The following is a 15,713-nucleotide window of genomic DNA, read 5'->3' as shown; positions in this document are numbered from 1 at the left end:
CAATATTTAAAGTTACATTTTAAAGGCAAACAATCATACAGTGATTCACATGAAAATGATATACGTCATTCTTACAATCCTTCCCTTTGTAATAATGCCTACAAAAATATCTTACAGTGTAAAATTTGGAAAATGGGAGTAAATGTGAAAGCTATCGTTTCTTAAATCTTGATTATCTTAAGACATTAAGAGATCTGGCATTCTCTTGATAAACATGTTATACAAAATACTCCATTTCCCATTTATTTAGGAATAAAATGTTAAATAAAAAAAGAAATACACTGTATAGGAATGAATGAATGCTGTTACTACATATTGAGGAATGTGTTGTTTACTGTAGAATAAAGCCAAATATAAAGGAGAAGCAGCCTATGTTTCCATTTCTATACAAGGAAATGTTTAAACTCACATTCATTATTTCACACTGATACTGAAACAGCAGTTTGTTTGCGATCTCGCTGACGATCAAACTCAGCACGGGAACTGAGGCGAGTCAGTGTTTACTGGTTGTCCACGTTTAAGCTCAGGCTTAAGTGGCATTTCCGTCAGGCTTTGGCTATACTGACACCACAAAGGATTTTTTATTTCTCTTTCTACCCTCCTGGACTTTTAGGAGCCTAAAGGAGGTTCACACAATCCCTCCCTACGATGCAACGGGCGATTTGCAGTCCTGTTAAAATCTAAGCACACAGATTTGTAATGTATACCACAGAGAAGAAAACGTTTTTGAATTTAAGAGTTTTTAAAAGTGATATCTGCACATAAAGTTAGTCATCTCATAATAGAGAGATGGATTGTTTTTTTTTAAGGTATGTGATCGTGCTTAAAATTACATTAGGGAGAACTAAGAGGCTGGATCCTGATGCTGGTGTTTACTAAAGGGAACTTAAATGAACCAGATGTGCTGTTTCCAGAGGTTGGGTGTGTTTAACCCTCCTGTCGTCCTCCCGGGTCAAATTGACCCCGTCTCTTTTGACTGTTCCTTCTTTCGTCCCTCCCTCCCTTCCTTCTTTCCTTCCTCCTTCTTTCTTTAATTTTTCCTTTGTTTCTTTGCTCCCTCCTCCTTCCATCCTTCCTTGCTTCCTTCTTTCCTTCCTCCTTCTTTCTTTAATTTTTCCTTTGTTTCTTTGATCCCTCCTCCTTCCATCCTTCCTTCTTTCCTTCCTCCCTCCCTCCTTACTCCTTCTCTTCCGTCCTTCCTGCCTCCCTTCCTCCTTTCTTTCTTCCTTTCCTTCCTCACTGCCTTCTCTCCTTAATTCCTTCCTCTTTTCGTCCATACTCCTTTCCTTCATTCCTTCCTTCCTTCCTTTTTTCTTTCCTCCCTTCATTCCTTCCTTCCTTCCTTCCTCCTGTCCTTCCTTGACCTGAGGACAACAGGAGGGTTAATGTATCTGACAGCAAACTCAGAAGAATCTCATCACAAACAATGTTTACAGAGACATAAAAGGAATGGCAGTGATTTGGAAAATGATTGGATCTGGAGTGGGTGTACGCAAACTTCAGCTGTGATGTAATAGTTGCCAAAAAAAACAGCAAAGGTATCTATTTATTGTCATGGGTATGTCGGCGTTTAGACTTCATAAGTGCTATTATGTGGTTAAACTACTGCAGGTATCATGGGCACATACTGCAATGATAAGAATAGTATATTTGTGTCTAATTTAATTTAATTTAATTTGGCATAATCAGTCCCTTTCAAATCTTGGTTGAATATAGTCCTATAATGCGACACTGCAAGCTGATTTGGATTGAAGACAGGAATCAAACATAGGAGGACAGTATAGAAAGATATCCAATAAGGGAATAATATAGAAAGTGTTGCAGTTAATTGGAAGTGGGATCAGACTAAAACCTAAAAGATTCTGTTTTTTTACTCCTAAATCTAAACTAATATCTTACTTATTTCACCTATGAACTGAGTGATTTGTACTATTTTTAATTTTCCTTTTATATGATTACACTTAAAATCATTAAGATGTTTTAATTATATTTATTCTTACTTTCCAGTGCATGTTTATCTCTGTACTGTTGGCACTTCTCCAATTCATGTTACTGTGCAAATGAGCTAAGCTAAGCTGCTAATTATTGACTTGATTCAAGGCTACTGAAAGTGACTCTGTCAAGTTTGGTGTTGATCTTGGGCCTACCGATGACACGTTAAGACTAGATTGAGTCCAGGTCTGTTTTGTCTTCAGTACTGTGCATCAATCAAAGTAATAGTTCTGCACAAACACTGCATGGATGCCTCTGAAGACAGGAGAGAAGTTGTAGATGAGAGCCCTCTCTTCTTCCACAGGACTGGAGAAACGATGGTGGTTCTTCATGGCTGGATGAGAGAAAGAAGTGGAAGAACAAGAAAAAAGATGAAGAATTAAAATATAAAAAGACAAGGCAGAATCTAGTGGTGAAGATTCAGCAACTCTTTCTCTTTCTTATCCTCAATCGTTGAATTTAGCTTGTTATAAATTCAATGAACAATGATTAATTCAGCTCTATCACTTTGTCTCTCTGTCTTTCATTTGTGTGGAGCTTCATTGACGACATTTATTATACTATTTTATACTCTGTGTCAACAGCTTAATCATACTGTAGACTCATTTCAAACTTTAATCAGTGTCTGGATCTTGTTTCGAGACAATCATGCTGATTGGCTAATGGTGGTTTTTAAATAACAAATATGTAATGTCTGGGAGTGATTTTGGCTGTGTAGAAAGATGAGTTAGATTCATGACTTGTGAGTTAGAGTTATATTCATTTATCATATTGCTTAGGTAGAAATGCTAATTTTGCAGGATTGATCAGATATCAGTTACAGGAACATGCTATGACATCAAACAGACTCATTTATTTGTTTAGTTCATTTTGAATCAGCTCAAATGAGACGTCCTTAAAGTGCTCAGATATACAAAAGAAAACATTGGGCATGCACAAACCGATTACATCTTTGCAAACTCATTTGCTGATTAAATTCATGCGATATGATCATATATGAGTCTCCAGAACTACTAAATGAGATTTGGGGTGAGGTAGTTTTGGACTTTGAAACACAATTTTTAAGCCAAAACAGGCAATAAGTTAGGTAGAGAACAAAGGAATTATTAAAACGGAGCAAACTCTGTCTGCTAATGAAAACCATATGATCAAAAGCTCCAGAAACTACATTGATTGTTTGCAGGCTCATTATAATATGTAAGAAATCTGTAATTAAAAAGGTATCATTTAAATTTTCATTGTGGACCAAACTGAAAAGTTTAACCATAAATTATTTTTGCATCAGGAGCCAAACTACGGAGATCTCTGTCGGCTCATTGCCAAACTGTCTACCAAATGTTAATTAACCCTTTATTGAGCACTCATTGAAATACTTGGAAAATCAACATTTAAACCCTATACAGAGTCATTTGGGGGATATTACATGACTTTTTTCTTAATTTTTCATTTTTATGTTGCAAATCAAAGTCAATGAAGTTACCATATATGGTTCGGGTTCGGGTTCGGGTTCGGGTTAGGGTTAGGGTTAGCCTCACAGAGAGGCATGTGGAGGCAATTTTGGAAGTTTACAGAAGTTACCAAATATAGTTAATCGCCCCATAAAGGGTTAAATCAGTAACCTACTGTACTGTACATCTGCTGAGAAACATCACACATAACAACCTTAATATAAATAATAAAACATGAATGGACACCACATGTTACCTTCAGAAACAAAGAAGATGGCAGTGTAGAAGCTGGCTCTTACAGCAGAGCTGGAGTGAACCATGCCAGGCTTATCTATCCACTCAAAGGGGCTTTTCTCCGGATGCCACTGCACGGCGTAAAATGGGTAACGGTAGGCTGAGGATAATCAGAAATATTGTCAAAAGACAACTCCCTCATATAAACAAATAAGCCTAAATATATTATAAAAAAATTATGGTGTAAAGTCATGTTGAAATGTTGAGCTTTAAAATTCAAGAAAACACCAATACCTCACATTTTAAAAGACAGTTCACAGATGAAACCTTTATTTTATATTTTATCCACATCAATCAGTGTTATGTAGGGTGTTGAACAATCAAAGTAAGTAGGAGTCATTTTTATCAGGTGATTATTTTAGGGTTTAAGGGTAGGATAGCACTAATTGAGATGTCCTTGTTCAATGATGTGACTATGGTGCCATCTAGTGGAAAAATGCTGACATTACAACACTGTGCTATTTGTTACACTATAATATTTGCATCAAGCAGGGGGCGCTAAGTGAGTGAGTTTATGGAAATTGTGTATTGAACAATATAAATTATATGGCACTCAAACTGTAGAGTCCGTCAGTGATTAACAGTACCTTCCATGGTGGAGATGAACTCTTTCTTTCCATCATTGTTGGTGGATAGGATCTTGTAAAACCTCTTCAGCTTGTTATTCCGACTGTAGTTCTGTTGGTTCAAAGGCATTGATTTTATATTAGTTATCACACCATAAAATGAGATGCTTTGCTCACTATGCATGGAAAAAAAAACAATAGAAGTAACTGATGTATTGAGGTTTAATGCTAAATTTTGATATAAATTAAACTACCTTGCTTGAGGAAACTCAGCAGGACCTATACACAAGATACGTACACTAACCTGGACACACTGAATATCTTATGTACCAAACGGGGATCACGAACAGATTTTTTAAAGTCACAGGCACTTGAAAATTCAAGGCATAGATGGGGGGTCAAACCAAACCACTGTGCTTTGGTTCACATGATGAACGCCTTACCAACTGGTAAACAAACATCAATACCTCTGACATCAGTAACTGTAAGTGTAGTCAGATGTGGTTTGGTCAACGTGGAACAGCAACATTTGGGCCTTGGGCGTGCATTTACTCTTTAAAACCTTATGTACATAGATACTGTATATGAACAATGTGGAGATGCATTTTCCTCAATGGATGAACAAATGTTTCACTGCAAATGTTTCAGTTGTGAAATATTAAAGACAATGATATTAACATTGATTGATTATCAGTGTTATTAGTTGACATACTGTTGAAGTTCCCTTGAGAAATACCTTGTATGTTCAGCTGCTGTAATTACAACACTATCACTTTCATTTGCAAGGTGACGAAGATAGCATAGAGTCAACTATAGTTGCAATGCAATACAGTGCAATGAGTCTAACTCCCCTTGCTTTATGTGCTGTGGCACGGTGGCCAAGTGGTAAGGAATTGGTCTTGTAAACCAAAAACCATGGTTCAGTGCCTATCCATGCCTTTAAAAGTTTATGTGAGCACTTAAATAATCCAAAAATCTCATGTGGTTAATTTATCTCATTAGTTTTAAGGACCTGCACACCCACACAGGTGATCTCATTTATTCTGGCTTTTTGGCCTTTGGTTATGGTGCAAACAGAGTGAAATCCGCCTGTAAAACAGCATGGGTAGGGTTGTAAACAAACTGCAAAGGTTAGCGTGGTTAGTAACAACAACAACAGCCCACAAAGCTGTGAATTAGACACTTCACTGTCAGTATCGTCTGTCACTGTCCTTACACTCACTGCATTCAAACAGCATCTTGTCTTCTCTGTTGGTGATGTAACTTTGTGTGTAGTTATGAAACAAGAGAAAAAAAACGATATTTCTTGAATTAGGGGTCCGTCCCATCCCTCTCTTAAACTGGCTGGACAATATGGGGAGTCAATTTCAAAAGTCAAGATTCGACCACATTGAACTTTGAGCAAAGTAAAGGAGGTGGGTCAATTCACAACCGGAAGCAAATGTGTCTTGCTATTTATGGGAAGCAAATTATGGTCTGTCTTCACCAATAGATTGGAACACAATTAATGGCTTTATTTAATTAAGCAAAAAAAAGATACAAAACTGAACTAATTAGACTAATTTGTAATGATAATAATCGACCATTGGCAACCCTAAACTCTACACAATCTAAATTCACGTTTTTTTCACATTAGATAGAGTTTTGACGATTAAAATGTTAGTTTTTCATTTCAAAAGCTTTTATAATGTATAACTGCACCAGATGTTTGGGTTACAATCGCAATACCTTGCTAGTATATCAAACCACAACTTAATGAAAAGGTTACAATATATAGAGCGACCTCTCCCCTCATTGCCTTGAGTTGAGGCATGGTGGCCAAGTGGTAAGGCGTTGGTCTCGTAAACCAAAGATCATGGGTTCAACCCCCATCCATGCCTTTCAATGTTAATACAAGCTGTGAAATAAGAGAAGTATGATTTGACAAGTCATGGTTTTCATCTGAACAATGGCTTCGACAAATAGGGAAATGCTTTTGGACAGTCAGTTGTGGTGTTACACTCAGTTGAAAAATTATGATTATGCACGGCCCCACCAATTCTTACATCAGAACGGTGTCAAGTGAGTGAGACTTAGTTTTCGTTTGTTTGATGATCTGAAGAAGGGAAAACAAATCAAGTGGAGCAGAAAAATACCTGCATAGACAGACTCCAGCTGTGGAAGTTGGAAGTGATGTTTTCCTCAGCCAGAGACTGCAGCAGATCCTTCGGAAACCCTCGGAACAAACGGCTGGATTGGGCCGCTGGAGGGCAGACACACACATTTGTGGCAATGAAATAGTGATGTTCGGAAAATGTAGGAACACAATAGAGAGGTGGTAGCATTTATTGAAAAGTCTATGCAGGTCTATGAAGATCTACAAGATTTAGCATCATTAATGCTATACTGGAGTCTTTGGACAGCTGGATTAGAAGAGGACCAACTACACAGATTATGGTTAAATGATTACTCCTTCAATTTAATTTAAGAAATAACACAATTGTGGCTGTATTAAAAACTTAGCAGAACTTAAATTTACCCTGACATTTAGACTAGTGTGCTACTGAAAGTGATTTCCTTTCTCATTTGCATAGGATCCACCTACATTTCACCACACTGAAAACCATGAGTGAAACTGCTGTGCGTCCAATAGGAATCACTTTGTATTCTTGTTTGCAGAAGTTTGCCTGCAATGTGATCTGAGATATGCAAATAAGCTATGCAGAGATGACATATAACAAACTTGTTCCTGGTCTAGAAAACTGTTGCAATGAATGGATGTCATTACTTCCTTACTCAAGTTTTTGTAATGGAAGATTTTGAGCTTCTGCTTCTACTTATAACTTGTATTATGTGTGCTTTAACTGACAGGAAGATGTCGAGATAGGTGACCTTTCAACTTAATTCCCAAAAAATGTGGTCGTGCTATGCAGATTGTATTTATACTGGCTGACACTTGATCACAATGCAAGCCTGATGAGCTCCAAATGTGGTCTGACCAATATGATCCTGTTATAACTTCCATTTACACTTTCTATTGACATGCGTTTCTCCTTGTCCAGATAATGCATACAACAATGAGTGAATGAATTAATACCAAATTCCCCTTGTTATTTGCATGGGATCCACCCACATAGTCCTACATTGAGCACCATGGGTGATACTGCTGTGAGTCAAAAAGGAGTCCCAGTTGTAAGATTAGGCAGTTAGGATTATTTGCTCTTTTAGTAATTTTCTAGGAGGATTTCTATAAAAGAAATCCCACAACAAATGTCAAAAGTAAATACTATTATCCTATGTTACTGTTTTCTTTATGTTCGTCAGAGAGATATATTCAAGTTGAGTCTAAAAGCTAGTTAGCAATTGGTATCTTCCACAGTTTCAGGTCAAAAATAGTTTATCTGCAAAGCAACATCAGTCAGACAGGCTTGTTGCAACAGGTTTCTGTGAGAAACAGACTTATCATCCAGGAAGTCTGAAGGCTTGTGAAACCTCTTTGAGCCAAGAAGTGGAATAAGAAGAAAAAACATGGGTTTGCTTAAGAATAGAGAAGGAAATGAGTGTAAACTGAGAAAATAATCCAGAAGCAAAGAGAATAGGAGAAAAGATGAGAGGTTGCTGGGGAGGAAGAGAGAAGAAAAGAGCTGAAGAAGTAGAAGAAGAAGAAGAAGACGAAGGAGGAGGAGGAGGAAGAGGAGGAGGATACCTGTTGTGAGTGTGAGAGGTAGAGCCACAGCCTTGGTATCAGTGAGGGTCAGCAGGTTCTTGTTGGCTGTGAGGACAGTCAGCTGCTGGAAACCTTGACAAGTTCCCCAGATAGGAAAGTAGTCCCCAGCATCGTTGGCCTGCAGGGGGGGAAGAGAGTGTGAGCATGCAAAGGTACTGCCATTTTTTATACTAAACTTTCACCTACAACCCCAAGTGCTTCACTCTCATACAGTTGCACACAATCATTCCCTCCTCTTTTATACTATCTCTCCACTGTAGCCCGTCAAGAATCACTATCTGGGAAACAAAAAAGGGATTTCTTTTTTTTAAAAAGGGCTATATTTGAAAGACACCCACTTATCTAACTTCGACTGCTGAAGCTTTAGACTGTATTACTACTTCTGCACAGTGGATTTTCTCCCCCATCACTTACATTGGAATTACATCAGTAAAAAAAAAAAACCCACTCATACTGAGATGTCACTTCATCTTGTAAGTCGGTTATCCAAGTCTTACCTTCAGAGCGAGGTTATAAAAGATCTTTGCGGCTCGACTGAACTGGGATGTCTGAATGTCTACATCTCCTCCCGGCAGCAGCAACCTGAGCAGACATGTTAAACATTTAGTTAGCAATGCAGGGAAATGCTGCTAGGAAGCTAATAGTGGTTAATAGCACTTTTTCACATCTTAAACACGTGTCTTAACATGACATATATGATCGTTATATGAGATTTAGGTTCTTGTTCTGTGTGAGCTCGCCAAACCAAATTCCTATCAATTATGTTGAAAGGGCAATAAAGTATTTAAACCCCATAAATACAACATGTTATCACCCTCTTTGCCTGATAACCACTTCAATCATCCATTAGCTCATCAGCTAATTATATTGTTTTGTCTTGTATAACACCAACTAATGTAGTGTGCCTCATAAGCTAACATTAGCATCACTTATGGCAGACATATAATATTTATATTAATGCTTCCTCATGATGAAACATTGCTGATTGACTGCGTTAGCCTGTCAACCTTTTAGCTAACAACCTATGCTATAACCTGCTGTTAGAGTGTGTACATCTACACACCCTCCCGAACTCTCCGATCCTCCTCCGTCCACCAGCTCTTTGCCCCATCTGCCAACTTAACTACCATCATGGGGTCAAGAGCTTTCAGCCGATCTGCCCCCCGCCTTTGGAACCCTCTCCCACCAGACATTTGCACTTCGGACTCTGTTTCCACCTTTAAATCCCGCCTGAAAACGCACCTATTCAGAGTGGCATACTCTGTCTCACACTAACTATGCAATCACTTTCTTGCTTATTGTTGCACTGATGCACTTTATAGTCAAGTGTTTTAATCACAACTTTTTATCTAACCGATTTATTATGTTATTTTTCTACGGTGAATACGACTAAATGCCAAATGAATGAAAACCTGTAGAACAATGTAAAGCAACAGCCTGGCAGAGACTTCTTGATTTGTGTAATTTTTGGCTTACGGCAGCAAAACACAGTCAGTGTGTCATAAAAGAGCTGCACAAAGCAGAAAACCAAAGAACCTTGGTGAACTCACCCATTTATTGAGTTGAATATCTTTGCATATTCTTCTTCTGTGCGATTGATTCTGGTGAGCAAATAATGAAGAGAAAGACAGAACATGGTTAAAGCCATTAAGTATCCAAGACAATGGACCATGTAATTAATCACTCTGGTTTGAAGCAGAAGATAAACGTCTACACACAGGGACATTTCATGCATGGCGGACAATGAAAAATGATCATGCATGAATGGAAATTAAGACATTTTTCATCTGAATTCATGTAATCTCAAAACTTCACAGGTATTTAGTCTGTGGTAATACTCAGGTCTAACACCATTTTATATTAATAATCATTATTATGACACAGACAAAGAGGAATGGGACTCATGGTAAGCTAAGACACCTCTTCTATCCTTAATGTATTACTGTGCATACATTATATCTAATATGTCTCTCAAAGTACCTTCACAGATATATGACTTTAATATTTTAAGAGATGTAAAAACTTTTTTTTTTTTTTTTACATTAACGGACAAAAGGTGGTTTTAATATAACTCATTCTATTTCGTTCTAGGTGAACTACTGACAGACATCCCTCTCATTTTCACAGGCTCCCATCAAACCACATCAGTTGTTGGGCACCATGACTGACATGGCTGTGAGTCAGATAGGGGATCACAGTTCAATTGAGTTTTTAGTTAGGATAAAATGCTCTTTTAGATTTTTCTAGCAGGATTCCTATAAAAGGAATCCCCCTCTCTGATGTTAAAAAGTAAATGTTGTTCACATCCTGATAGATATGAGTTGTACCACACTTAAACAGCTCATAATGTGCAAGGGTATTACAAGTGTGCAGATGACTTAATGGACACACTCTGACTCTTCATTTCACCTCTAATATATATTAAGGAAAACGTAGATTCAATGTGACTCATATAAGCCTTTATATTCAACACTGGCCTCTGTAACTTCTCTTCAGTAAAAATAATGCAGATCTTTATGAGCACACATTTCTGTATTTATAATCCTTAGATTCTTATGATGAATTTGGGCATGAATATTCAAAAAATGTATGAACTATATTATTGGATTGCTAGACTGCTTTGACTCATTTTTAAGGTTACAGTTGCCTTTTGAAAATGCCCATATTAATTAAAACAGATAATTGTCAAATCTGTAATGAGTATTATACTGCTACAAAGTGAAGCAGAAGATAAACGTCTACACACAGGGACATTTCATGCATGAATGGAAATTTAGACATTTTTCATCTGAATTCATGTAATCATAAAAAACTTCACAGGTATTTAGTCTGTGGTAATACTCAGGTCTAACACCATTTTATATTAATAATCATTATTATGACACAGACAAAGAGGAATGGGACTTATGGTAAGCTAAGACACCTCTTCTGTCCTTAATGTATTACTGTGCATACATTATATCTAATATGTGTCTCAAAGTACCTTCACAGATATGACTTTAATATTTTAAGAGATGTAAAAAAAACATTTTGCATTAACGGACAAAAGGCGGTTTTAATATAACTCATCATATTTCGTTCTAGGTGAACAACTGACAGACTTCCCTCTCATTTTCACAGGCTCCCATCAAACCACATCAGTTGTTGGGCACCATGACTGACATGGCTGTGAGTCAGATAGGGGATCACAGTTCAATTGAGTTTTTAGTCAGGATATAATGCTCTTTTAGAATATTTCTAGCAGGATTCCTATAAAAGGAATCCCCTCTCTGATGTTAAAAAGTAAATGTTGTTCATATCCTGATAGATATGAGCTGTACCACACTTAAACAGCTCATAATGTGCAAGGTATTACAAATGTGCAGATGACTTAATGGACACCCTCTGATTCGTCATTTCACCTTTATATATATATTAAGGAAAACGTAGATTCAATGTGACTCATATAAGCCTTTACATTCAACACTGGCCTCTCTAATTTCTCTTCAGTAAAAATAATGCAGATCTTTATGAGCACACATTTCTGTATTTATAATCCTTAGATTCTTATGATGAATTTGGGCATGAATATTTAAAAAATGTATGAACTATATTATTGGATTGCTAGACTGCTTTGACTCATTTTTAAGGTTACAGTTGTCTCTTGAAAATGCCCATATTAATTAAAAAAGATAATTGTCAAATCTGTAATGAGTATTATACTGCTACAAAGTCACATGTTGTGTATGCAATCAAAGATAATCCCTAATAACCATTAGCAGATATGTTGCTTTCACATTCACAATGATAGTTAGACCCTCTTTAAAGGAATTCTACCATAAAACCACTAAATGTGCATTAATTCCTTATTTCACTCACAGCAGTATCAGTCATGGTGCTGATTTTGTGGGCTGGTCTGATGTGGGCGGTCACCATGCAATGAGAGGGGCATGACTATCTTTAGCTTGCCAAGAATGAAGTATGATGATGAGATATACTATGACAGCCTTCTACGATGTCTTTACTGAAAGCAGCTGTGGTTGACAATTGATGAGAACACTGTAGTAGCTCTCTGTAGTAGTCGAGTAGAGTAAAACAGTAAAGTTGGTGATAATAAAAGTGATAAAAGCCTCTGCAGAGTTGAGGATCTGGTGATAATTCTCCGTGGCTTTGTCACTATGAACAACCTCTTACACATCACACAGAATCACTATCTACTGATACTGTACAGATTGAAGTCGCTGGTTTTAATCCAACATTCAGAAACTCAATGTTCCCAACTTCCTGCACTCTTTGTTTGTTCTAAACATGAAACTTTTGCTGACAGAAAAGTCTTTTAAATGTGATTATTTAGTGTAATTGTAAGCATTTTTAACTCTAGCTAAAACTACATGGGTTCTTTGTTGTTATACTTCACACTTTACCCAGGAAAAAGGGGGCACAAAAGGAAAAGGGTGCTAGTTTACATCATAATGCAGTTGAGGGTTCGGTCTAATTACTGGTGGGGACCCACCGACAAGAACCTTGCCCCAGGGCCCCTCTGACATGTTAATCCAGCAATGCTCTTACACAAAACAGGTATTACTGAGGGGCTTCCACCTGGTCCCTACCTGATGGGAACAACCCTGGCCCCAGCCCCCTCCAGGTATTTGACGTATGAGGCGGCGATGTAAGAGGAGCCACGGGCAAGCTGGTCACCTGGAAGGTTTTCCTGTGCCAACACACCTATAAGAGACAGAAAGCAGATAACATCATAACACAGAGATTCATTTGATAGATACATACAAACGTTAATGCAGCATGGTTGAAGAATTCTTTACATTCAAATGTTTTGAGGAGGAAAACGCCAAAGCAGTTTTCAAGAGATCAAATGACTTGCAGGTATTGACTTGTTCAGTCTTGTGACACGTGTGTCTCCCTAAAGAGTGTGTGCCTCCTTTTGGGTTTTCCAGAAAGGTCTCTAGAATATTACATCATGATTCATATTCATTGTAAATGCAGTGCTAACACAAATAGCCAACTTTGCCCACACACACAATAAAGAATTAATATAACTATACAACCAAAGAAAGAGTAGAGAAGACGGATTCAGCATTTAGTGCATTTTGATACTCCAAAACTGCACAATACACTGAGTTTAAAGAGTGTTTTTAATCTGAATTAGAACACAGTGAAAGATACTCATGAGATACCACTTTTTTTCTGGATCAGTACAAGGTATTTTTAGACATCCTGCCGCCAAACAAACAAGTTAGCAAGGTGACACACTGAGTCCAGTATCACAGTACAATGTAACACAAATGTACTTTACTCATTACCACAAGTCATGAGTCACGGCCTTGGTTTTGGGAACTTTGTTGAGTTCTTCTAACCACAATGATTCAAGTAGATTCACTCAAGAAAGCCTGCGTGTTTCAATGTAACAACACCCTGATGCTTATAATGAAAGTCCTTTTTAATGTGTCTACAGGCCAGAAATAAGGTTCAAATAGTCTACAGTCTCACTGCTCACAGAATTTACTCAAAGGTACAAAGCTATGCAGGCCAACCTGAAAACTCCTGTTCGAGCATGGGTGATAAAATAAACATACGTCATCCTGATTGTAAACATACCTGACCTGTTTATCATGACACAAATACAACATAACTGCACCAGCCTCCCATTCCATTCATACCTCTTCTTCTGCTCTAATCTGCTCAAATATATTATTATATATGTTTCTTGTGGTATTTTTGGGTTGAAACACATCCTTAATAAATATAGGAACAGGAATACACACCAGGAAGCAGAAGACATGGAGAGAAACGTCTGTTTCTCTCATGTTGCCTAGTACTCGCGCACGCGCGCACGCACGCACACACACACACACACACACACACACACACACACACACACACACACACACAGACACCTTTTCTCGAACATTCCCAATGATAGTTACATAAGTGCCATCATAATCCGACACGCACAGCCGGATACATGCAGCTGTTAATGGGGTTGAATCTTACCGATGACCGGCCGGTAATTGAGGTTCTGGCTTCTCGCGGCCGCGCACAGAGGCGGACCGTACCAGAGGCAGGCGGACAGCACCGCAAACACCGCTGCAGCCGGACGACACATCCAAAAAAACACAGCGTGCAGTGTTATAAACCGCTTGAGATGAAGGATTGCAGGCTGGGTTTTTGTAGGTAGATGATGGGCGGTGTTAGGTTTAACAGGCAGATAAGATCAGCAAATAGCACGCACGAGCAACGGTGTAATAAAAAGGTGCAAATGGTCCGCTTCCCTCTGGGTGATGATGCTGCTGCGTAACTGGAGACTGCTGTCCTCTTCTGGTCTGTGTCTCTACTCTCTGCCTCTGTTCAGGCTTATGTAGCCAGACCTAATCCATAGAAACAGATCAGACAGATCAGGCTTCTGATCCCAGTCTACAGAGAAGCATGCAGCACACGTGGTGGAAGATATAGGCTATTCACATTATTTGCTTGAAATGATAAAGGTACAAATTAATGTAAAAACGATTCATTTTAAGTAAAAGTCGAAAATTCAAGATTTTCAACTATTATTAAAGTGTGTATTAAAATAAATACTTAGTTTAGCAGAAAAAATGTTTTGACTTATATATTATTAATATATATTACACATATATTACATGTTAATACTGATGCATTAATTTTTACTCCATAAGGTGCATATAACTAGTATTAGGGTCAAAGACGAGACGTGGGAATTTAGTGTCCGAGGATCATTAATGTAAAATAAAAATAAATAAATATGTATGAATGTAATATTAAAACCTTCTTTTCACCCAGAACTATGTGTGTGTCAAAATAATAAATTAAAGGAGTTATTGAGCTGTAAAGTGTTAATATGTCATTCAGTGTGATTGTCATGGTTACAATTATTCTAATCACAAAAATGTTTTTAAAATGTAGAAAAATCATCCTAAAATGTAAATGAACATTTTGGTACTGTAAAATATACTAGTGTATTTAAATAAGTACTTGTTCTGCAGAAGAATGGTTCCCTTTACTTACATTACATTATCACATGTTAATACTGATGCATCAATGTATATCCAGTGTTTTATTTTTACTCCATAAGGTGCATAAATCAGTTTCAGGGTCAAAGACAAGACAAGATTATTTTTCTTTTATTTATTCCACTTCCTTTCCCTCACTTCACTTCCTGTCTTCACCTTTCCTTCTCACTGATTGGTTGGTTGGTTCACCCCTGATTATCTTGATTGATTTCACCTGAACACTCAAGCCTTATTTAAAGACAGCCCTCCTTTTCACTCATTTTCTTTCACCTTCACTTGGGGAGGCAGATCTAATATTGACACCCATGTGTGTCTTTTCTTTTCCTTTTTCATTCACTGCAACAATCCAGATTATTGAAATAAACCTCATGAGAGGGAAGTCAAGTTTCATGGTCTTGTTTCCATGCATCCTGACCGATGCCCATCATGATAATATATCTCCTATGAACTTACTGTTTTACAACCATTAAGTAAATTAACATTAACTAACATATTTTACATTGTTATAGTAAGATTCACTGAGTACTAGAATTAGTAAAGAGTAAAGTAAAAATGTATTTTTACACATTTTAATCTTACAATAAATTAACTCTGGGAAAAGTTTCATAGCAGAATTTCTCAGTCACATCCTTCCTGTCGTTTCTGTTGTTAGTTCCTGTCTCATTTTGAAAGATTTTCTCCTTGT

At 37.5% G+C, this 15,713-nt stretch overlaps 1 protein-coding gene and 4 non-coding genes across 5 annotated transcripts; 4 read left to right on the top strand and 1 right to left on the bottom strand.

The window, feature by feature from the left end:
* Positions 1 to 1,177: 1,177 nt before the first annotated feature.
* On the bottom strand, positions 1,178 to 14,202 carry zgc:171566. Its single transcript, XM_062415899.1, has 9 exons — positions 13,995 to 14,202; positions 12,596 to 12,710; positions 9,557 to 9,607; positions 8,504 to 8,588; positions 7,986 to 8,124; positions 6,436 to 6,542; positions 4,322 to 4,412; positions 3,697 to 3,834; positions 1,178 to 2,326 (listed from the first exon to the last, which is right to left on the bottom strand). The coding sequence occupies exons 1-9, from the start codon at positions 14,104 to 14,106 to the stop codon at positions 2,205 to 2,207; spliced, it is 960 nt and encodes a 319-aa protein (XP_062271883.1). The 5' UTR covers positions 14,107 to 14,202; the 3' UTR covers positions 1,178 to 2,204.
* trnat-cgu (transfer RNA threonine (anticodon CGU)) lies at positions 6,109 to 6,180 on the top strand. Its single transcript has one exon. It is a non-coding gene; the product is annotated as a tRNA-Thr (tRNA).
* Positions 7,488 to 7,544, top strand: LOC133978253 (U7 small nuclear RNA). Its single transcript, XR_009925013.1, has one exon. It is a non-coding gene; the product is annotated as a U7 small nuclear RNA (small nuclear RNA).
* On the top strand, positions 10,224 to 10,279 carry LOC133978248 (U7 small nuclear RNA). The gene has a single exon (XR_009925008.1). It is a non-coding gene; the product is annotated as a U7 small nuclear RNA (small nuclear RNA).
* LOC133978237 (U7 small nuclear RNA) lies at positions 11,217 to 11,273 on the top strand. Its single transcript, XR_009924997.1, has one exon. It is a non-coding gene; the product is annotated as a U7 small nuclear RNA (small nuclear RNA).
* Positions 14,203 to 15,713: the final 1,511 nt, after the last annotated feature.

This window comes from Scomber scombrus, chromosome 3 (assembly GCF_963691925.1).
Source record: "Scomber scombrus chromosome 3, fScoSco1.1, whole genome shotgun sequence".
In the NCBI taxonomy this organism is placed as follows: Eukaryota; Metazoa; Chordata; class Actinopteri; order Scombriformes; family Scombridae; genus Scomber; species Scomber scombrus.
This window is presented reverse-complemented; position numbering and strand designations above follow the sequence as displayed.

Excerpts from the sequence above, each read along its gene's own strand:
- zgc:171566 (XM_062415899.1), bottom strand. The coding sequence starts at position 14,106 with ATGTGTCGTCCGGCTGCAGCGGTGTTTGCGGTGCTGTCCGCCTGCCTC. Across the intron at positions 12,711-13,994 it reads CAATTACCGGCCGGTCATCG|GTGTGTTGGCACAGGAAAAC; the intron begins GTAAGATTCAAC and ends TGTCTCTTATAG. Across the intron at positions 8,589-9,556 it reads ATATTCAACTCAATAAATGG|GTTGCTGCTGCCGGGAGGAG; the intron begins GTGAGTTCACCA and ends ATGTCTGCTCAG.